The sequence below is a fragment of the Cydia strobilella genome, chromosome 21, assembly GCF_947568885.1.
Source record: "Cydia strobilella chromosome 21, ilCydStro3.1, whole genome shotgun sequence".
Classification (NCBI taxonomy): Eukaryota; Metazoa; Arthropoda; class Insecta; order Lepidoptera; family Tortricidae; genus Cydia; species Cydia strobilella.
Genome location: NC_086061.1, coordinates 11,795,571 through 11,820,938, shown reverse-complemented (window position 1 = coordinate 11,820,938; position 25,368 = coordinate 11,795,571). Strand labels below are relative to the sequence as shown.

The window sequence follows — 25,368 nt, the reverse complement described above, 5'->3', positions numbered from 1 at the left end:
GCCCATACTGGTGGAACAGTCGGAGGTCGGCGAAGAAAAGAGCAAGGAACTTATGGGTTAGTTCATGTTTTGATACATATAGGTTTATGTCACATAGTAAAGGTGAAAGTTTTACAAAAGTGTATTCCTTGTTCCTAAATATGTTGCAAGTATTACTATATACGTAATTACGATGGCAGAAGGAAATAATATTTGCTACTATCATTTTCCCCTGGACATTCATTTATTGAGTTACTCTTTAGAAATAAACAATTTTTTTTTTAACTTTACATATAAAATGAGTACCAGAAATATATGACATCAAATCAATATTTTATAGTAATAACAATTTGCTTTTGATTTTGACTTGTTTATTTTCATTGACTAAATAATTATTGCTAGTATTGATTTTCAATCTTGTGACACAGCTCCTTGTTATTGTTTCAGATGTAGACCCCCTCGTCAAGTCGGAGACGGATGATGTGCTGAGTGACGGAGACTCGTCAGCGGCGGGTTAGTGCTGTCATGTTATTCTGCTCTTCTTGTTCCTGCCACTATACATGCTTAGTGATATTCAGAGGATAGCCGTGGTCGTATACGACGTAACCTACAAAATAATACAACAGCAACTAAGCGATGAGCTTTAGGGCAAAGTGTTAATCTACCACGTTTGTCATCTGAAGTTTAGTATGAATATATATACCTATATATTACATTTGTTAATTGTTACGTTTTATTAATATTATATTTAATAGCAGAAAAAATATAATATAGTATATTTTCTACAAGATTATTTCAGATGATAATATTTTCTTGTATAATAATTTTAGAGCGTTATTCATTTTTAATCGGGTTTAAGTTTTTGAACAACTTTTACAATCGGCAAGTATCCATTGCATTGCATAGTAGTACACCAGTATATATCTATATCAGCTATTTCGTTTTTAAACTGAGCTTGTCTGGATAATCTTTTCAGTATAATTTTTATAAACTGCAAACAGGAAACGCCATAAAAAAAGGGTTGGAATTATGGTCGGTAGACATACGCGAAACCGTGCCCCAGAAAGTAATGCATCACTTTTTCGATAACGTAATATTACACTGAGATATTATCACCGCTCAATTGAAACATCACCCGAACCCGAACATAGTCGAAGACGATACACTGTCAGTAGCACGCAACGCAACGCGAGATGGCAACATCACGTGAGTGCGAGTAGTGCGAGCGGGATAACAAAGCAACGCAAACATGACATTATCACTATTGTCTTCACACATTACGCGGACTGTGTAGTAGTAGTAGTAGTAAACTCTTTATTGTACAAATATACATATTAAAAATTACATGGTACAAATAATAAGATGTACAAAGGCGAACTTATCCCTTTGAGGGATCTCTTCCAGTTAACCTTTGAGTAGATGACTGTGTATGGACTTGAACTGGCTTTTCATATCACGCGCTCTTCGACCGGTCGTTCGCGCTCAGGTAATGTTGTTTCCAGTAATTTATTTTTTTATTTATTTAATAATTTTAATCAGGCAACAAGGCCCAATAATGTTATAGAGCAAGAGCCCAGGACTGCCAGACTTACGTCTTAGTATAAAAGCTGAGAGTTATTCTATAAATGGCCCCTGAATAGGTAAGAACGATCCCCGATTATGAAACCTGGGTTGTGGAGGGTTTGGCAGCTACCAGGTAATAAAAGTGTATAAAAAAATTATGGCTCAAAAACGACATACTATACCAGCTGAATTTTATATACCTATATATGTTATTGAGGGAATTATAAAATGATGTTTCTTAAGTTGCCATACACTTTTGATGATTGCAACCCCCTGCCAGACACCCTTAAAAGTTAGGTATGGCACTTACTCACACGCGAAATTAAGTTTATGTCCTATACAAATCCTGTATTAAATAGTAAAAGTACTAAGTCACCATATATCCCGTTTCAATGCTTTGTTAATTTGTGTTCCAGTGTGTTCGGACGGCATCTCCGCCCGCGCCAGGGAACAGCTCGCGATGGCTTGCGACGACGCGACTGTTCACAGTGGAGGCAAACCATACGCCTGCGAACACTGTGACAAGCATTTCAGAAACAAGTATATTTTACGAAAACACATTCAACACACGCATTCATTGCCCGGACAAAAACCATTTACTTGTGATTTTTGTAATTCTACGTTTCAAACCGAATTGCTTGTAATAGAACACAAGACAAGCGAACATGGTGTTTCAAATTTCATGTGTGCTGAATGTGAGTATACAACAAGTTCCAAGAAAACATTGGAAACTCATTTAAAGAGTCACTCTTTGGATAATAATTTCAATTGTAGTCACTGTAGTTACACAAGTTCGTGTAAAAGTGATTTACACAAACACCAAACAATACACTTTGCTGGAAATCATTTCAAGTGTAGCGACTGTGATTTCTTATGCAGTGTTGAATCAAACCTGCGACGTCACCAGGAGACGCACAATCGGAGGCACCAGAGAATACTCACTAGAAAACAGCCTTACAAATGTAGTCATTGCGACTACAAGTGCAGGGATATTTCTAATTTAAGAAGACACGAAAGGACACATACTGGCGAGAAGCCTTTTACTTGCAGCTACTGTGATTACAAATGCAGTCTGAAGTCAAACTTACAAAAACACCTGATGATACATACTGGGGCGAAGCCATTTCAGTGTAGCCACTGTGATTACAAATGCAGTCGGAAGTCAAACTTACGACAGCACCTGATGATACATACTGGGGCGAAGCCATTTCAGTGTAGACACTGTGATTACAAATGCGTTCGGAAGTCACTGTTACAACAACACCTGATGATACATACTGGGGTGAAGCCATTTCAGTGTAGCCACTGTGATTACAAATGCAATCAGAAATCACGCTTACAAACACACCAAAGGATTCACACTGGAGAAAAGCCTAGCAAATGTAGTCATTGCGACTACAAGTGCAGTACTATTTCTAAGTTACGCGGACACGAAAGGACACATACTGGCGAGAAGCCTTTTACTTGCAGCTACTGTGATTACAAATGCAGTCTGAAGTCAAACTTACAAAAACACCTGATGATACATACTGGGGCGAAGCCATTTCAGTGTAGCCACTGTGATTACAAATGCAGGCTGAAGTCAAACTTACAACAACACCTGATGATACATACTGGGGCGAAGCCATTTCAGTGTAGCCACTGCGGTTACACATGCGGTCGGAAGTCACTGTTACAACAACACCTGATGATACATACTGGGGCGAAGCCATTTCAGTGTAGCCACTGCGGTTACACATGCGGTCGGAAGTCACTGTTACAACAACACCTGATGATACATACTGGGGTGAAGCCATTTCAGTGTAGCCACTGTGATTACAAATGCAGCCGGAATTCAAGATTACAGCAACACCTGATGATACATACTGGGGCGAAGCCATTTCAGTGTAGCCACTGTGACTACAAATGCGGTCGTAAGTCACTTTTACAACAACACCTGATGATACATACTGGAGTGAAGCTATTTCAGTGTAGCCACTGTGATTACAAATGCAATCAGAAATCACACTTACGAACACACCAAAGGATTCACACTGGAGAAAAGCCTAGCAAATGTAGTCATTGCGACTACAAGTGCAGTACTATTTCTAAGTTACGCGGACACGAAAGGACACATACTGGCGAGAAGCCTTTTACTTGCAGCTACTGTGATTACAAAGGCAGTCTGAAGTCAAACTTACAAAAACACCTGATGATACATACTGGGGCGAAGCCATTTCAGTGTAGCCACTGTGATTACAAATGCAGGCTGAAGTCAAACTTACAACAACACCTGATGATACATACTGGGGCGAAGCCATTTCAGTGTAGCCACTGCGGTTACATATGCGGTCGGAAGTCACTGTTACAACAACACCTGATGATACATACTGGGGTGAAGCCATTTCAGTGTAGCCACTGTGATTACAAATGCAGTCGGAATTCAAGATTACAGCAACACCTGATGATACATACTGGGGCGAAGCCATTTCAGTGTAGCCACTGTGACTACAAATGCGGTCGTAAGTCACTTTTACAACAACACCTGATGGTACATACTGGGGTGAAGCCATTTCAGTGTAGCCACTGTGATTACAAATGCAATCAGAAATCAAACTTACGAACACACCAAAGGATTCACACTGGAGAAAAGCCTAACAAATGTAGTCATTGCGACTACAAGTGCAGTGATAGTTCAGCCTTACGATCACATGAAAGGACACATGCTGGCAAGAAGCCTTTTACATGTAGCCACTGTAATTACAAATGCAATCATAAATCAAACTTAAAAACACATGAGAGAATACATACTGGAGAAAAGCCTTTCAAATGTAGTCATTGCAATTACAAGTGCAGTGATAAATCCAGCCTACGACGTCACCAGAAGACGCATACTACAAAGTAGTAATTGCTAGAACAAGCCTGAAACAGCACCAGGGAAGACACTAGTTTATACGCGGAAGAGAAGCCTTATAGGGAACGTTCGCGTTGTAGGGTATGTCGCCTTTTGTTTGACCTAAATCGGAAACTTATTCTTGATATTGACATTTCACATTGCGTCAATAAGCAGGGGGCCCCCGTGATGCCCCTTACTGTTTACGCACGCTCCCTTGTACATATGTACGATGAAATCAAACCTTTGATGTCACCAGAAGAAGCATGAGCATACTGGGCCGAAGCTTAAAACTTAGCAACAGCGACTACAAGTGTAGCCTGAAGCAATACCAGTGCCCTGTTTGTCAAAACTTTGTAGCTTGTAATACAAGCGGAACTCCCTTTTTGACAGCTTTTGTTAGAACGGGACTTCCACTTGCATTACAAGCTACAAGCTTTTGATAAACAGGGCACAGATGTTACACACGGAAGAGAAACCTTGTAAAAATAAAAAACCGGCCAAGTGCGAGTCGGACTCGCGCACCGATGGTTCCGTACTTTTTAGTATTTGTTGTTATAGCGGCAACAGAAATACATCATCTGTGAAAATTTAAACTGTCTAGCTATCACGGTTCATGAGATACAGCCTGGTGACAGACAGACAGCGGAGTCTTAGTAATAGGGTCCCGTTTTTAACCTTTGGGTACGGAACCCTAAAAACGTTCGCGTCGGAGGGTATGTCACCTTTTAACCTAAATTAGTTTTAGTTAAGGTCCCCGCTGAAAATCAGCGCTATGACTTGCCGTGGCAGTACGCCGATTGGGGATCCCGGTTAGTGTCTCTTTTGTGTACTAATCTATTTTATAGTACCTATTGTTAAATGTTACACAATGTGTTATGTTAAACAACTGTATTTTTACTTATATAACTATACAAATTTCGAAGGTCGCAGTGCCCACACCGGCTCGAGTCTGCTGCATGATGGGAAATATAGAATTGTTTGTAAATTCATTGATATCTAGCTACTCTGGAATAAAAAGTATTATTCTATTCCTCTTGTTTTTCTTACCATTCCTATACACTCATAGTCGCATAGCAACCTCTCTGTCGCCCGTCTCGGGCTGTCACGTCGGCGACATGTCGTCGTCGAGGGCGCCACAGAGCAGGCACAAGTACAGCGTCGCGCTCACACTACTTATATACTTACTCATGGAATCCCCACACACCAACGCTGAACGAGCGAAGATATGACTTGAATTACAACTCGCTTATGCTCATTCCTCAGGGTGATTTCATCACCTCAAAGCAAATTACAGAAGATTCTCTCAGAATGTATTTTTACGTGTAACCTTTAGGTCTAAGTTTCTAGAGTTCTATATAGTTATCTGGGGCATTCTACGAGAATATCACTTACGAAATACTTTTTCCTTGTCTGTCATATTATCATACAGAACGGCCACGCACCGCCCCGCCCGGACTCGAATGACCTCGCCCCGCGACAGAAATCTGGCGGATACTAGTACTATTTTTAAGCAACTTACTCACACTATGATGCATGACGCGTGTACAGACGTGCCGTTCACACATAGAAACGCAAGTGATTTTTGATGTATAGCGTGTCCGCCCTGTGTCAAAAGCGAAAAGCTCGAGACTATACTGCCAATTTGTTAACCACGTTATGAAATATATCCAGACCAAATATCGCTTTCTCATCAGCATTTGAAGAATGGCATTTCGTAAGCGACATTCTCGCGGATTGCGCCATCTGTGGTCGCGGTGTATACCCGTTTGTCCTCGCCGGGCACAGATGTGAACAGGTGCATTCATATCCCCATCTGTCCACACTGTGTGACACGTCGGACTGCACTCCCGCCGTCCAGGGTATTTAATAAATAAATAAAAACAATATCTTTATTTCAGAATATTCAAAATTCCATACAATATTGTTAGTACCATCGTTATAGCTATGTGTTAGTAAATACATTAAAAATAAAAACAAAACTTTTAACAATAAAATTAAAATCCAATAAATTTAAATAATGAATACAATAATAATAATTAATATGTCAGATTCAAAATAATATAGACTAGAATAATGCCTTGGCTGTACGTGCAGCTATTGAACTTGTTTTAGAAAACTGAAAGGTAGGTACTGCATTGCATTGTCCTTCTCTGTCTCAACGAGTGTCTCGTTGCAAGGAATGGTGATAATGGTAATACGTAGGCTATGAGAGACCATAGTGCACAATTACAATTTACAACTAGCCTCGAGAACTATACTTTTTTTATTTTTTATGTGATAGTCAGCAAACGAGCAGACGAGCCGCCTGATGGGAAGCAGTCATCGTCGCCCATGGACGTAAGCAACATCACAGGAGCCACTTAAGCATTGCCGACCCTTGAGAACCCTAAATACCCGCTTCTTGAAGAATCCCATGTCGTAGCACAAAGGAAATATCTCATGAGGCAACTCATTCCACATTCTGCACGTTCTGGGAAGAAACGAGCGGGATGCCCGCTTATTCATGGTGTGCCATGTGTCTAAGAAGTGAGGATGAGCTTTGCTCCTTTGGCGGGAGGTGCGGTGATAGAAACGAGACGATGGCACCAGATCAAAAAGTTCTTCGGAACATTCCCCATTGTACAGACGGTAGAACATGCAAAGAGAGCCAACGTCTCTCCGAAGACAAGAGGTTCTAAGCCGTCAGTAAGTTCGGGATTGCCGACAATACGAACTGCCCGACGTTGAATGGAGTCAAGGGGAAGGAGCTGGTATTGTGGAGCGCCAGACCAGAGATGAGAACAGTACTCCATATGGGGTCGAACCTGCGCTTTATATAACAAAAGTCGGTGACCCGGTGTGAAGTACTGTTGTTAAGCACCCCAAGCTTTTTGGAGGCCAGTTTGGCTTTTTGTTCCAGATGACTACGAAACTGGACTTCGTTCGTAATGTCGACACCAAGTATCCCGATACTTTTAGCGGTGGTAAGGGGAATGCCCTGAAACTTTGGCGCCGTGACAAATGGGGTTTTTTTGGCGGAGAACGCGCAGACTTGTGTCTTACTGGGGTTAAACTGGACGAGGTTACGTCTACCCCATTCGGAGACCTGTTCAAGGGACGTCTCGATCTCAGACACAAGTCGCATCCTGCACTCCGACACCTGCTCAGGGGGGCGTTTGCACGACCTGTATAACAGCTATCGCCAGTGCTGTCGTCTGCATAGCAATGAATATTGTTAGTTAATAACATATAATTGATATGCAGAAGGAACAGGGTAGGCGATAGTACAGATCCTTGGGGTACTCCAGCGTTTATGGGCTTATAATCCGAGCATGTTCCGTCAGTGACGACTGAAATGCTACGCCCAGATAGAAAGCTGGAGACCCATTTGCACAACCCCTTAGGAAGCCCGTACGAGGGAAGTTTGGAAAGAAGTGCCTTATGCCAAACCCTATCGAAGGCCTTTGCGATATCGAGGCTAACAGCCAGTGCCTCTCCCTTTCTCTCTATGGCGGTGGCCCATCGGTGAGTGAGGTAAACAAGGTCTCCCGCGCCGCGACCACGGCGAAACCCGTATTGCCGGTCGCTAATTAGCTGGTGGTCTTCGAGGTACTTAAGGAGATGGTTGTTTACCACACGCTCCATCACTTTAGAGAGCAGGGAGGTGATCGCAATAGGCCGGTAGTTGGAAGGGTCGGTATGGTCACCCTTTTTTCACTCACTTGCCGTGGAGGAGTTTCATTCTGGTCTTTATGAGCAGTTCCATTTTGTCAAACATCACTGTCTAGATGTTTTAGATTATAAGATTTAATAATAAATCATTTATTTCAGACCAAGCTGATCCATAGTTTGTTAGTTACAAACAACAATAATTACAATGGAACAATACAAATATATATAAGTGGAAGCTGCGGAGGCCTTCTCCAGATTCTTTTCCAGTGTCTTTTTGCCTAACGTTCCTCGCCTTGATTTAACTACTCTACAGAGTAGTACCCAAAAAAGTTCTGCACAATATGTTAACATAAATAACATATCTATGCAGGATGTAGTGACTGGTATTAAACATCTAAAGGGTAATAGCTCAATAGGGCCCGACAACTTACCGGCTTATGTTGTCAAGGGATGTATGGATTTCTTTAAAGTTCCTATACATCACTTGTTTAATTTGGCTCTTTCTACTGGCAGGTATCCAAATCAGTGGAAAACAACGCGGGTAAGACCCATTCCAAAATCTAAGGACACTGCCAGTGTCGACAACTACAGGCCTATAGCCGTGCTGTCTACACTGGCAAAATTGTTCGAGTCGATACTTCACAGGCTGATAACAGGGCAAATAAAACCGTTCTTGTGTGACTCGCAGCATGGTTTTAGAGCGAAGCGCTCCGTAAACACCAATCTGATGATCCTGACTGATACTATATCTGAGCATCTTGATAAAGGCGTCCAGGTGGACGTACTTTATTTTGACTTCAAGAAAGCGTTCGATCGCGTGGATAACGATGTACTTTTACACAAGCTGAATGGTTTAGGCTTTTCGCCTAAGTTGCTCGCTCTATTTGCGAGTTATCTACGCGATCGACAGCAGTACGTTCGTCATGGATGCTTTGTTTCAGCTCCTTATCACACGAGATCTGGTGTCAGCCAGGGTTCCATACTCGGCCCTCTTTTGTTCGGGTTGATGGTCAACGATCTGGAGACAGTAGTTAAAAACGCTAAGTGCTTGCTATATGCTGACGACCTGAAGTTGATTTATGGTGTAAAAAATAGTGTAGACTGTATTTCTCTGCAGGATGATATTAATTCTGTGATGCGGTGGAGCGTTGAAAATAAACTCCTCTTTAATGTAGCCAAATGCTGTGTATGCTCATTCAGCCGAGCTGCAGAACCTCTTCTTGCGCAGTATACGCTCGGACCTGATGTGATTGACAGAGTCTCTTCTGTGAAAGATCTTGGGGTGGTGTTTGACTCGCGTCTTACGTTCCACGATCATATACGTAAGCTAGCCGATAGTTGTTTCAAAAGACTAGGCTTCGTGATCCGCAACGTCAAGGACTTCCGTGATGTTGAGGCCATAAAGCTTGTCTTTAACGCATTGGTGAGAAGCAAGTTGGAGACCTCGTCAATTGTGTGGAACCCGTATGAGTCGACTTACGCCTTACTTCTAGAGAAGATTCAAAAGGCTTTTCTTAGATTTTTGCATAAGAAAATATATGGGCTTTACCCATTTTTATATCCAACCAAGTTTTTGCTCGGAACACTCGGTTACAACTCTCTAGAAGTAAGGCGTAACTGCGACTTACTTGCTACCGTTTGTCGCATGCTGCGTGGCGAATCAGACTGCCCTGATCTTGTGAGTCGCGTGCTTAGACTGCACGTACCGGATATCCCTAGGATTAATCTGAGACCGCGGGTGCGCCCACTGTTGGCGGTGCCGGCGGCGCGCACTGTGTCACGCAGAAATTCGCCGCTCCCTCGAGCACTGACATTACTCAATGCGCTCCTGACGTCAGCACCTGATTGTGATTTGTTTGCATGGAGATGGACGACTGTGTACCGTGAATGTCTGAAGTATTGTGAGACGATCGATGATAGGCCTTCCACAGTCGGTGTATAATACTATGTTATGTGAGGTGTTATTTCTGTTTCTTCCTGTGTATTTTGTATCTTGTACCTACTTTTGTACTATATTTTTCTGGAAATGAAATTTTCTGTTAGGTTAAGTTTCTCGGCGCATTGGTGTTTGCTGTAATGCCGTTTAACCAGAATTGTATTAAATAAATAAATTAAATAAATAAATAAATATAAAAAACTAAATATAAGGACGATAAGGATTTATAAGGACGTCCTTACACAAATAACCTAAGCCCCACCGTGAGCTCAAGTAGGTTTGTATTGTAGGTACTCAGATAAAGACATATAGAATACAACCCATATAACCATTCTTAGTCATACTTGTTATGGCCATTGTTTGCCCGGATGCTGCACTTCATGATAAAAGCAAGCCGCTTTGCACAGTGATAGTAGGGACCAAACTAAGCGATTTGACCCGCAGCAGCGCAAGTTTCACCCCTGAGGAACAGAGATGGCGCCACTTCTTTAAAAAATATTTCAAAAAATTCTACAAGCTAAACCAATGAACCGATTTAAATATTTAATATCTCAAATGAAAGCTCATTATATACGTTACTTTGAAAAAAATATTAAAAAAATATATACTAAATACTTTCGACAAAAAACGGCATCTTAAGTTTTTTTTTACTCGATTCTTAGATTTTACTTGATTTCTCAAAAAAAATGTATGGAACATGAATAGGTAAATGCACGTATATATTACTGAACAAATAAGTAAGTAAGTAAGTAAATATTCTTTATTGCACCAAAATTATACATTTTACATACATGTAAAACTACAAAGAAATATTTAAAGAAAAAATAGAACCAGGTAACAACAGGCGGTCTTATCGCTAAAAAGCGATCTCTTCCAGACAACCTTTGGGTAGCAGGAAATGTAGAACTCATACAAAAGTCAACAGGTAGTGCAAAGAGCTTAAATATGGAGACTATTAAACACAAACACACATACAACACAAACAACAAGTATTATAAAAAAAAACCCGACACCGATACGTCTCATACTTCACGAAATATGAAAGTTTGAATGTGAGTGTAAATTTCTTCAAAATATATTTAAAAAAAATCTACACGCAAAACTATTTGACCGATTTCAATGTTTAATATCTCAAATAAAACCTCATTATATATATATTACTTATAAAAAAATACTCAAAAAATATATACTGAATACTTTAACAAAAAACGGCATCTTAAGGTGGTTCGACTAGGTTACCCAAAGCTTAAACCCCGCTAGATGGCGTCACTTTCGCAAATTTTCAGGTTTTATTTTTTTGTGGAATAGTGTTGGTATCTGTATACTTAAAAGTATGTTTAGCGCACTCTTTACATAAATATTGAACTATTATAATACACATTGAATACTTCATTAGTGCAAAAAACACTTTTAAAGTCGACAGAGTGTTTCTGTCATGCTATTTCCTACTATTACTCACACATGCAAACAGTGTTTCCGTGATGCTTGTAGTAGACAATTTCATGCAGTGTAAGTATGCTGCAATGGCGTTGCGGTATGTTCGTGGAAATACGTGCAAGAGGATTCGGGTTCGAGACTGGTACGACAGGGGTACTTTTTTTGTCCTTTTTGTGTTATCTTATGTTTCTTATACCTTTTATTCTTCGAATTCTTGTCCGATTCCGATATAACCGAAATATATTTCAGTGATATCGGAAACGGCTCTAACGATTTCGATGAAATTTGCTGTAAGGGGTTCGATCTAGCTAGGTCCTATCTCTGGGAAAACGAGCATTTTTGAGTTTTTACTTATGTTTTCTTTTTCTCCCAGATATTCAGTATTATTAATAAATTAGTTTATAACGTTTTATAAAAATATGTGACGTTTTGAACTAAAAGGTACCACATTGTCGGTTGTCGATTAACGTATGACAACAATAAGTAGGTACCCGTTTGGTTGAAAACGCCACATATATTGAAAACCTGACTCACAAATCTCACCTTTTTGGGTTCTTCCAACTCAGAAAGGATGGAGAATACTGACGATTCTTAGTAGCACTAGCCCAAGGAAGTCCAGGTTTGTAAGTGTTAGGTATCAGTTTTTTTTTAAAGGGCTAAATATAATTCTACAAGTAAAGCAATCCCTTACTGCCCAGCCTCTATAGTATTTTTCAAACTGGAAGGGTACGATGATAGATTTCATCTCCATACAATTTATAACCTAATAATGCCAAATGTTGCAAAATTATATTGAATTGAGATCTATCATCGTACCCTTGCAGTTTGAAATAGTTATTTACGATACAAGTGCGGAAAAGAGAAAATTCGCAACTCGTGTCGATTAAAACACTTCCTTCGGTCGTGTTTCAATTTATCGCCACTCGTTGCCAATTTCCTACTTTTCGCACTTGTATCGTAATGTTCTAATAATAAAGTAGTAATTGTAAAATAAAATTAAAACTTTTTTATATATTTTTTTTTTGATTCAAGTAGGTACAGTGAGTAACAACATTGCATGGCCTTCTAATTATAACTATTATAGAAAACGGGATATTTATCATGTTTATTTATATTATTTATTTCTCGATATTTTGGCCGGTCTTGCAAGACCAGTCGTTGTGGAGATCCAGCAGTGGATGTCTTGTTGGTGTAGATGGATTCACACAACAAATGAAATAACATTTTTTCATATTTGTTATCCGTAGTTGTCCCTGTACCTGAAAGAAAAATAATATCATGATAGCACAAAATCTCTAATGTTATAGGAAGAAAGATGATGCAACAATATGGATTCTAATAAAGTTATCATTTACTTACCTATTAATAATTGTGTTTTTCATTCATAGACAAAATTCCATAATTTTCATCCCCAGGAAATGTTTTATTTTACTTTATTGCAGTGAGGATGTCCTGATTTTTTCTGGCTAATGAAGGAAAACATTTTATTTCCAAGAATGGCTCTTCATTTTGCACAATACCTAAAAAAAACCTAGAGTTAGTGACACATTGACTATTCGGCAACCAAAACAGTAATAATTACATTATATAGGTATTGTTCACTGCTTATATCTAATTATCTACCATTACGGAAGAAGTGAGAATTATTTTCTAAAAAGATCGGCACGAGAAAATTACAATGTACAATGAAGGAATGAAACTGTACCTACCTTACGAAACTTCACCATCATGAATTCCGCTTCAATTGAGTCTGAATTTTTCTGGATTTTCGCGGACCAGAACACCGATGATTTTTGTAACTTGATTTAGACGTTGCTATCATTTTCAATTTATACAAACAAATTGACACAATAAACATGACCCTATGTGTCAGTGTCAACACTGTCAAATAAAAATGCACTAAACATGACGGCACTGCAAATCCTGCCAGGTCGGCCAGGCAACGTCGCCAACGTCATAGAGTGGCAACGCCGCACGCAACGTATTTGTACACGACATTTGGGACACACACATACGTAAAATTGATGAAAAAATTACGTTGATTTATGTATGATTTCTGTATGAAACAAATTTTTTCTATTAATTTAGCGCAAACGAATATTCGAAAGTAGATAAATGAGCAAATATTTGTGTAGTAATAGTGTGTAGTGCCTTAATTAAAGCAGATTGAATTTTGTATGAAAATCGAACCACCTTAAGTTTTTTTTTACTCGATTGATAGTTTTTACTTGATTTCTCAAAAAAAAATTTAAGAACATGAATAGTTTAATGCATGTTACTGAATAAATAACAAGTATTAAAAAAAAAGCCGACACCGATACCTCGCATACTTCACGAAATATGAAAGTTTGAATGTGAGTGTAAATATTTTTCTTACACGATTGATCTTTTTTACATAAGTTCTTAAAAAAATTATGGAACATGAATAGTTTAATATATATATATAGTACTGAGTATATAAAAAGTATTATTAAAAAAACCGACAACGATACCTTTCATTCTTCACGAAATATTTGTTCAATTATGCACGCTCTTACAAATAAATTTATTTAAAAGAAATCTTCAACCGCAGTAAGTGCACTGATTTTAATATGATATGTGTCATATGAAAAGAAATCACCCAATTTAATTTAATAAATAAAAACGAAATAAAGTTTTTTCCTGGTGCTGAATTACAAAAAAATATAACCTAAAGTAGAAATTATTTGTATTTAAAGTGACTACATTTGTAAACAAAAAACATAAATGTCCTCTTCGGGTTCATCGGTAGATGTAGAACTGAAAAAGAAAAGTCGTTTTTAAGTACTCGTACCATTCCAATACTACAAAATCACTGATCATACATAAATTATTTTTGTGCCTGTAGATTACTGTTGAATTATTTTTGTGCCTAATTGATTAAACCTATAATTTTGTGCCAGACCTATAATCAGTGGTCAGCATGCAAAATAACCTATACTCTCTATAAACATGCACTTCGAGCAGCTTACCAAGCGGGCCATATATGGGTAAATATAAAATATATAAACATATATGGGCAAATATTGTCACTTCAAGTGGCATACGTCATTTTTCAGTTGAAGGAATTTCGATTTTATTTGAATAAATCAAGGGCTAAATAAAAATAATTTCTAATTTTAGATTTGTTATATTTTTTTGTAATTCAGCACCAGGAACAAACTATTTGTTTTTTTTTTTATTAAAATAAATTGGGTTATTTCTTTTCATATTAAAATCAGTGCACTTACTGCGGTTGAAGATTTCTTCTAAATAAATTTATTTGTAAGAGCGTGCATAATGAGGGCTATCGTTTTTTGCTCACCAGTTGGTGCCTCTGTTGATGGTGGTCCAAAAGACTAAAGAACAGCTGTCAGTCATTGAAGTGACAAGTGACATTTGACATTTCGAACTATGGAAAAGACCACCATCTACACTAGCGCCCCTAGCGGCGAATTCATACGCGTTAGCCCTCATTGAACTTAAGAGCCCGGTGTCGATTTTTGTCGCAAAAATGTAAAATTGATAGATTTTGTCGGTGAAATTGTACACCTTTTGTTACCTAATTGAAATACCAAGTACTGGTTTCTATTAGCACGTCTTCTTATCTTACCTTTTATCAGATCAATCTTTTGAAAACAGACTCATTATCTCATGTATATCTGACGTCCCGATGCCGCTATGTACCGAGTGCAGGTTTCTTGGTTTTATGATAGACGCGAACCTGAACTGGAAGTGCCATGTCGACAAATTGTGTGATAAGCTGAGTAGTGCCGTCTATGTACTACGAAAATTAAAACCTCTTATATCGCAAATTGCATTAAAATCGGTTTACTTTGCCATTTTTCATTCGCGAATGTCTTACGGTTCTATAATGTGGGGGAATTCGACGGATGCGAATCGAGTCTTAATACTACAAAAGCGTGCCCTCCGCGCCATGGCTGGCGTTAAAACAAGACATTCGTGTAGGGGTATTTTCGTAGACTACCGAATAATGACGCACTACTCGCTACATATGTTTGAAGTTTTGATGTATGTCAGAAATAACATGTCGTCGTTTTCTAAAGTAGAAGTCTCTGGCAAGGTGATTCGCTCAACAGGGCGTCTTAGAACTGTCCCGCGTCGCATGGCACTTGCAGGAAAAAACCCGCGTGTCATCGGCCCTACTTATTACGAGCGACTACCCCAAGACTTGAGAGACGAGCCCTCTGACAGAAAATTTAAGAGCCGTTTGAGAAACTTTTTATTGGATAATCCACTGTATTCCATAAAGGAGTTTTATGAAATCACTAATTAGATTTATTTAAATAGTACTTTGCTGACATCGGAATTGTAAGGTTTATTGTAATTTACTTATTTGTTAGTTTAATGGTGACCTTAATTTCTGTGACATAAGTGCTCAATTTTGTTTATTTATTTTATAGAGTTAATAACGAACCATTCCTGGCGAATTTATTTTCTAGATAATTGTTTAATTTATTGAATGTTTTTTAATCTATTATGTAGAATTTAACGAAACTGCTGACATACTATTGTAATTTAATAATTTTGAATGTACCTATAATTTTGATTGTCTCTGTTATTTTTCATATTCAATTATTCATAATGTAAAAAACCGACAATCACAATATAAATTCCTAAGAATCTACCATGTGTAATTTTAAGTGCAATTGTATATTGTGAGATAAATAAATCATATCATATCATATCATATCATTAAATTAGTAATGTTTGCTTTTCTGATGGACGTTTAGTTAAACGCGCGTAAAGCACTGCTTTTGTCGCTCTTATTTGTAAATTTCGTAAAGATTGGACGGCTAAACATGGTAATTTTGTATTACACATATCCTGTACTTGACGTTTATCAGACTACATTTTTATTATTATGACTTTGAAGTAGTGTAAATGAAAGTTAGACGAAATCAATTTTCTCCAGAAATTACTTCAAAACAAGTGACAATTTCTCTGAAAATCGACTTAATTTCAGCGTAATTTTTATACTTAAACAATCTACAACATTTGCTGAAACTATTCTTATTTATCAATTTGTATAATTTAACACCCTACATTTTTTATGAATTTTTAAAAACTGTCCCTTCTTTTCATATATTACGCACGCTCGCGGCCCCATTATTAAAAGGCAAGATGAGAAGACGTGCTAATAGAAACCAATACTTGTTATTTAGATATGACGTAACAAAACGTGTATAATTTCAACGACTAAATCTATCAATTTTAAATTTTTGCTCTAAAATCGACTACGGCCTCTTAAATATTTCGTGAAAAATGAAAGGTTATTTATTCAGTAATATATACATACATTAAACTATTCATGTTCCGTACATTTTTTTTGAGAAATCAAGTAAAAACTATCACTAGAGTAAAAAAAAAACTTAATATGCCATTTTTTGTCGAAGGTATTCAGTATATATTTTTTGAGTATTTTTTTATGAAAAATATACCTATATGTAAAGAACTTTTATTTGAGATATTAAGCATTGAAATCGGTCAAATAGTTTTGCGTGTAGATTTTTTTTAAATATATTTTGAAGAAATTTACACTCACATTCAAACTTTCATATTTCGTGAAGTATGAGAGGTATCGGTGTCGGGTTTTTTTTATAATACTTGTTATTTGTTCAGTAATATATACATGCATTAAACTTTTCATGTTCCATACATTTTTTTGGAGAAATCAAGTAAAAACTAAAAATCAAGTAAAAGAAAAAACTTAAGATGCCGTTTTTTGTCGAAAGTATTCAGTTTATATTTTTTGAGTAGTTTTTTTAAAGTTACATATATAATGAGCTTTCATTTGAGATATTAAATATTTAAATCGGTTCATTGGTTTCGCTTGTAGAATTTTTTGAAATATTTTTTAAAGAAGTGGCGCCATCTCTGTTCCTAAGGGGTGAAACTTGCGCTGATGCTGGTCAAATCGCTCAGTTTGGTCTCTACTATCACTGTGCAAACCGGCTTGCTTTCATCATGAAGTGCAGCATTTTGTTCGTAACAAGTATGACTATCTAGTTTTCAAATGGTTTATTACAATTGACACAGATGAACCGAATAATTCGGCCGAATATTATGTTCGGTAAGATCAGAACCGAACATTCGGCAAACTTCATATGCGGCCCATCTCTATATATAATCTTCTTAGTAGTATGAGTGTATATACGAGTATGCAGGTTCTATTCAGTGAATCTCTGTTCCGTCGCTGTCGGTTATACGACAACTGCAGGAGATGGATACAGACACAGGCCTTTATTAATTATTACTGCTACGTACTTATGACACTAGCATACTTATCGAGACCCGGATACGTCCCGCGACTAGGGCTTCCAAGCCTGCTGGATCCGGCACACAGAAAACTCTCATAGGTAGTTGTAAATGTCTCTCCACATCACCTACTCGGAAAAGGGCTTTTTCTTCCCTGCTAGGAGGGATCAAAATAACACATTCTAGGACACTATTTTTATATTTTTTTACATACAATTTTTTAATTTCTTTCGCTTATATTATATTTTGAAACAAAACAATTTGCTCACAGGTGAATGGTAGCAAAATTATTTCCATCTTAGGCGCAACACACTTGTATTCCTCACTACGCTCAGGATTCTATTTTAGAATCCTTAGCCACTCTCGGGATTCTATTATAGAATCCTTCGCTTTTTTTAGGACTCAATGTACGCCCTCGCCGTAAATATATTACCTATTTCATTTTGCCCCCTTATGATACAATCTACTATTTTATCTTCCTGAGAGCCAGAAGCAGTTGATTTGTGTTCGAATATGAAACTTTTAGTTACTGTATAATTAACAGTTCTAAATATATTGTGGAATATGTACAGCGAACTGCAAAACTGCACGGACACATTAGGAACGGGAATGATTCACAAAATAGTCTTGCGCTTTTGCAGTTGGGAATACAGTAACTGTGTACACATGGTCTCAGGAGGTTGGAATTGGAACAGGAGTCGTCGCGACACCGGGAACACATCGTGCACGCGCGTGCAAGTGACCCGCGACACATACACCACACACCACACACATGCGACACCGGGAACACATCGTGCACGCGCGTGCAAGGGACCCGCGACACATACACCACTCACCACACACATGCGACACCGGGAACACATCGTGCACGCGCGTGCAAGTGACCCGCGACACATACACCACACACCACACACATGCGACACCGGGAACACATCGTGCACGCGCGTGCAAGGGACCCGCGACACATACACCACTCACCACACACATGCGACACCGGGAACACATCGTGCACGCGCGTGCAAGGGACCCGCGACACATACACCACACACCACACACATGCGACACCGGGAACACATCGTGCACGCGCGTGCAAGTGACCCGCGACACATACACCACACACATGCGACACCGGGAACACATCGTGCACGTGCGTGCAAGGGACCCGCGACACATACACCACTCACCACACACATGCGACACCGGGAACACATCGTGCACGCGCGTGCAAGGGACCCGCGACACATACACCACTCACCACACACATGCGACACCGGGAACACATCGTGCACGCGCGTGCAAGGGACCCGCGACACATACACCACACACCACACACATGCGACACCGGGAACACATCGTGCACGCGCGTGCAAGGGACCCGCGACACATACACCACTCACCACACACCACACACATGCGACACCGGGAACACATCGTGCACGCGCGTGCAAAGGACCCGCGACACATACACCACACACCACACACATGCGACACCGGGAACACATCGTGCACGCGCGTGCAAGGGACCCGCGACACATACACCACTCACCACACACATGCGACACCGGGAACACATCGTGCACGCGCGTGCAAGGGACCCGCGACACATACACCACACACCACACACATGCGACACCGGGAACACATCGTGCACGCGCGTGCAAGTGACCCGCGACACATACACCACACACCACACACATGCGACACCGGGAACACATCGTGCACGCGCGTGCAAGGGACCCGCGACACATAAACCACTCACCACACACATGCGCCATCGGGAACACATCGTGCACGCGCGTGCAAGGGACCCGCGACACATACACCACACACCACACACATGCGACACCGGGAACACATCGTGCACGCGCGTGCAAGTGACCCGCGACACATACACCACACACCACACACATGCGACACCGGGAACACATCGTGCACGCGCGTGCAAGGGACCCGCGACACATACACCACACAACACACACATGCGACACCGGGAACACATCGTGCACGCGCGTGCAAAGGACCCGCGACACATACACCACACACATGCGACACCGGGAACAAATCGTGCACGCGCGTGCAAGGGACCCGCGACACATACACCACACACCACACACATGCGACACCGGGAACACATCGTGCACGCGCGTGCAAGGGACCCGCGACACATACACCACACACATGCGATACCGGGAACAAATCGTGCACGCGCGTGCAAGGGACCCGCGACACATACACCACACACCACACACATGCGCCACCGGGAACTAGCGGATCACATTTCTCACCACATACGGAACTATACACTAAGGTTTTTAAACGAAATATTTTATTGTCAGGTGGATTTTAATGCGTTTTTATTTCGACTACTTGCAGTGGGTGCGTGCATAGGGCTTCTCGTTACATTTGAAAGGATTTTCTCCAGTGTGTCTCCTCAGGTGCGTTTGTAATTGTGATTTGTGTGCGCTTTTGTAATCGCAATGGCTACAATAAAATGGCTTCACCTCAGTATGTATCATCAGGTGTCGTTGTAAGTTTGACTTCCGACTGCATTTGTAATCACAGTGGGTACACTGAAAAATCTTACAAATACAAATGTTTATTTCATAGAATATGGTACAAAGATGGTCAAATTACAAAGTGCGGCATATTCTGCCTCTATCGGCGTAGAAATATGTATTACTTACAACTAAGTTGCTATACTTATAAATAACTTGCTCTTCTCGCTAGTATGTCGCCTTTCATGTTTTCGTAAGGTAGAGCCATCACTGGACTTGTAGTCGCAATGACTACAAGTGTACGGCTTTTCTCCGGTGTGTATTCTTTGGTGAACTGAAAGGTGTTTTTTCTGACTGCATTTGTAATCACAGTGGCTACACTGAAATGACTTATCGCCAGTATGTGTAGTTTCGTGACCTCGTAAGGTTGACCTAAGACTGCATTTGTAGTCGCAATAACTACACATGTACGGCTTCTCTCCAGTGTGAATCCTCTGGTGTACTAACAAATTTCCTTTCCGCCTGCAGCTGTAGTCGCAATCGTTACACTTAAATGGCTTTGCCCCAGTATGTATCATCAGGTGTTGTCGTAAGACACATTCTTTTGTGCATCTGTAATCACAGTGGCTACACTGAAATGGCTTTACCCCAGTATGTATCATCAGGTGTTTTTGTAAGTGTGCTTTCTGTCTGCATTTGTAATCACAGTGGCTACACTGAAAAATCTTCTCGCAGGTATGTCGCCTTTTATGATTTAGTAAGGCAGAATTATCACAGCTCTTGTAGTCACAATTATTACATTTGAAAGGCTTTTCTCCAGTGTGTCTCCTCAGGTGCGTTTGTAATTGTGATTTGTGTGCGCTTTTGTAATCGCAATGGCTACAATGAAATGGCTTCACCCCAGTATGTATCATCAGGTGTCGTTGTAAGTTTGAGTTCCGACTGCATTTGTAATCACAGTGGCTACACTGAAAAGGCTTCTCGCCAGTGTGGGCCTTGTTGTGTCTTCGTAACATAGAACTAGCACTGCACTTGTAATCGCAATGACTATATTTGTAAGGTTTTTTTCTAGTAATATTTATCTGGTGCTTGCGGTAGTGCGTCTTTTGATGACGTAGCAGTTCTGATTCATCATTGCATTTGAAATCACAGTCGCTACACTTAATAGGATTTCCAGCAATGTGTATTGTTTGGTGTTTATGTAAATCACTTTTACACGAAGTTGTGTAACTACAGTGACTACAATTAAAATTATTCTCCGAAGAGTGACTCTTTAAATGAGTTTCCAACCTTTTCTTGAAACTTGTTGTATACTCACATTCAGCACACATAAAATTTGTAACACCATGTTCGCTTTTCTCGTGTTCTATCAAAAGCAATTCAGTTTGAAATGTAGAACTACAAAAATCACAAGCAAATGGTTTTTGTCCGGTCAATGAATGAGTGTATTGAATGTGTTCTCGTAAATTAGACTTGTTCATGAAATGCTTGCCACAATGTTCGCAGCTATATGGTTCGCCTCCACTGTGAACAGTCGCGTCGGCGCGGAGGCGCTCGAGCACCACGGTACACGCCATCGCGAGCTGATCCCGGGCGCGGGCGGCGCTGCCGTCCGAACACACTGGAACACAAATTACCAAAACAATTTAAACAGATTATAAGCGATAGATGACCTTTACAAAAAATAAAAATAAAGTTATCAACTCGAAATATAAATAGCTAATGATTATATCAAAAAAGTGTCAACGGCACGAGATCTAGGAATCCTATTCGACGATAAACTAGACTTCCAATTGCACATAGAGCGTATCTGCTAGGTTTTGTTCTGAGAACTGCAAAGGTTTTTTAAAAATCTTCAAGTTATCTTCTGCTGTATATATCACTGGTTAGACAACACTTAGAATATGACTCAGTAATTTGGAATCCACTGTATAAGAAATATGCAAATGCTATAGAAATGGTTCAAAAAAAGTTCTTACTGGCATTACATAGACGATTGACAGGAAAACGTGTTCCGTACGTTGATCTGTTGCGCTATTATAAATTGCAGTCATTAGATACCAGACGCAAAGGCTGTAACGCAATTACTCTCTTTAGTATCTGCAAAGGTCATTTTAACAGTATAGACGTGCTGGAGCTCATACGGTTTAGAGTCACAGCTCGATGCGGCTCGCGCTCTAATGCTTTGTTCTCGGTTTCCACCGCCTCTAGTAACGCCGGTTTGCGAGCCCCCTTACGTCGTATTTGTAACACTTACAATAAAGAATTTACTTCCATCGATATATTCAATGTCGCTAAGCCCAAATATCGTAATCAAATACTCAATATTCTCAACGGCCAACATAGTGTTCGTCAGTAATGTGTCGTCATCATTGCTATAGTATCGCTACTGTCCTTGTACCTACTTAATGTTACATATATTGATTAGATTGGTTGTCAGTATTTCCAAGTTTTTGGTATTTTTGTTTTCTTTTCTCTTTAATTATAATTATAGTACCTAATTACAGTACACATACGCATGGTCTGGAACACTTGGTAAACTTGTATGTAAATATACCTTTTAGTTAAGTCCGTTTATTTTAAGTATGTTTTAGTGAGAGCGTTTAAGGAAGTAAGTGTCATCTCAATCATATATGTACCTAACAATGTAACCTATTATCCTGTCGCATACCTCTGTTGTTTCTCCAATAAATAAAATAAATTAGTCGGCCTATTATTAGTTACAGAAAAACAGGATATACCTACTTAAACTAAATATATCGCAAATATTTATCAAATTTACTTATTTTACTCAAATTAATACATTCAAAGATAGATCGACTCATTTATTCCGAATATCCGGTCCATCTCTAATTTGAGGCGTCTAATAGTTATATTGCTAGAACCTACTAAGATGTCAACCTCACAAAACCCGGGTCTCTTAAGGTCTATCTTGCTCAAAATACTCCTTGTTCATACTTGTGTTGTGATCGTCACGAATAAATGTCTTTTATCTTTTTTTTTTTAATGTTCAAATGGCAATTGGCTTCATACATGAAGTTTGCATTTGAACGAAATACTTTTTCTTTTTCTTTTTTGCGCAATTGGTAACGCATTGGACCGACAATCCAAGGATGTGGGTTCGAGTCCCACGTTGACCAGAGTTGATCATCGTTGATTTTTTCATTGTGATTGACATCTGTATATACAATTTATAAATATTTTTATTTGGATTTTTTTTTGCCGTAATACCATGTTAAATATGCATTTCCTTTATAAAATTTTCATTCTATTGCTTAAAATATTAAAAATTATATTAATATTGAAATTGCGCGCAAAAAGCTGAATCGACGCAAGGAGCAAAACAATTGTTTTTAGGGTTCCGTATCCAAAGGATAAAAACGGGACCCTATTACTAAGACTCCGCTGTCCGTCTGTCACCAGGTTGTATCTCATGAACCGTGATAGCTAGACAGTTGAAATTTTCACAGATAATGTATTTCTGTTGCCGCTATAACAACAAATACTAAAAACAGAATAATATAAATATTTAAATGGGGCTCCCATACAACAAACGTGATTTTTTTGCTGTTTTTTTCCGTAATGGTACGGAAGTCTTCGTGCGCGAGTCCGACTCTCAGTTGGCCGGTTTTTTTTTAAATGCATCCGAACATTCCGAACTTAGACAAAGCTGCTGTTTGACCATCCGAATGAAAGAGAAATAATGATTTATGGAATTGGCCGACTAGTCGGCCGACTAATCGGCCATACGAGCGCCGATTAGTAGGCTAGTCGGCCATATCAATAGTCGGTACATACTACATACTAGGCATTGTGTGGGATTGTCATAAAAATATTTATTTTTTAATAACAGAACTACAACAAACACAACCATCATCATCATTCGCTTGCTCTTATCCCATTCGCTTGGAGTCGGCGCAGCATGTCTTTTTCTTTCTGTTCTCTGTTCTGTTTCGGACTGAATAAGATCGGGAACCGCTGTTATAACTGCTTGATAGACGCGACCGCTACAGGCGCATATACGGCCGTAATAAACAGTTTCTGAACAAACTGAAGTTCGATTTCCACTTGACCTAATTACTAGCTAGTACATGAAGCAGGTACTCACTCGGCAGCGGGTCCCTCTCGTCGCTCGCGCCGTCTCCGGCCGCCATGTTTAACCCAAGCATGTCATCTAGAGCAACCAACACTATATTAGACCCCACGTTCCACGCAGTAACCGGGACTGAGGGAAATTTCTTTTTTGCAATGGTTACGTCAATAGTACATTTCGATGCTAGTGCGGAAAGTATGTCATTACTTCACGAGTACCGAGATATCTTGCCACGAGCCGCAGGCGAGTGGCAAGACTCGGGATGAGTGAAGAATGACATTTCCGCGCGTGTATCGAACGACGTTTTTTAATACAGTTGCGAAAAAATAAGAAAACCAACAAGTAAGGAATTCGAAACTTTTATATTATTAATTTTGTGACATCATTGACATTGTAAATATAAAACATTGTACTATTATTACCCAAATATCGTGAAATAAAACTATGAAAACGGATTATATCGCGTATATTGAATTTATAATACATCCCGACGTTTCGAACTCATTACAGCGTTCGTGGTCAACGGGTGACTGAGGAAAAATTACAAAATGCAAAAATACCCACATACTAAAATAATGAACAATCATAGACTACAAACTTTAAGGCTGGTTGTACATGCAAAATCGGTTCATAAGGCTAGTTATACACTATAATTATTTTTCAAGTAAAGATATATATATATACGCGATAAAAATAAACTATGCTGGCTCCAACCCTACACCACGGACCCGAGAAGATTTAATTCCCTCCTAAATTGTAGGAGGGTATCCCAATATGGGACCGGCAACAAACTCGGCGGGACACATCTTTTCAAAACATCAGAATGTCCAGCATCATCCAACACTACGGTCTCACAGTCTATGTCTCGCTTGCTCCTTTATCAGGTGGACTACAGGATCCCAAGCTGGTGGTAGAGAAAAGCCATTTTCCCTATTAAAGTTTGGATATTTCTTAATCTCAATGGCCTCGCGCAGCATTCTGGGTATGTAACGCTTCTCCTTGGCAAGAACCAGAGGCTTATCAAACTTGATTGAGTGATTGGCTTTATCCATGACATGCTCAC

At 39.5% G+C, this 25,368-nt stretch overlaps 2 protein-coding genes across 4 annotated transcripts in view; one reads left to right on the top strand and one right to left on the bottom strand.

The window, feature by feature from the left end:
- LOC134751191 (zinc finger protein 271-like) overlaps positions 1 to 4,635 on the top strand; it is a 35,497-nt gene extending 30,862 nt beyond the window's left edge. Inside the window, exons 4-5 of one of the 2 annotated variants that reach the window (XM_063686565.1) lie at positions 427 to 492; positions 1,959 to 4,635. In XM_063686565.1, the coding sequence (XP_063542635.1) occupies positions 427 to 492; positions 1,959 to 4,426 (2,534 nt within the window). In that variant the 3' untranslated portion in view covers positions 4,427 to 4,635. Of the gene's footprint in view, positions 1 to 426; positions 616 to 1,958 lie in introns of those variants that run through there. The other variant, XM_063686567.1, reaches the window with a different exon arrangement.
- Positions 1 to 25,368, bottom strand: part of LOC134751192 (gastrula zinc finger protein XlCGF26.1-like) — a 93,019-nt gene that overhangs the window by 53,473 nt on the left and 14,178 nt on the right. The window contains exons 5-6 of one of the 2 annotated variants that reach the window (XM_063686571.1): positions 24,321 to 24,386; positions 19,948 to 21,833 (exon numbers count right to left, since the gene is read on the bottom strand). The exons of the other annotated variant lie outside the window; for it this stretch is intronic. Coding sequence (XP_063542641.1) covers positions 20,404 to 21,833; positions 24,321 to 24,386 — 1,496 coding nt within the window. The 3' untranslated portion in view covers positions 19,948 to 20,403. Of the gene's footprint in view, positions 1 to 19,947; positions 21,834 to 24,320; positions 24,387 to 25,368 lie in introns of those variants that run through there. 2 annotated transcript variants of the gene reach the window in all.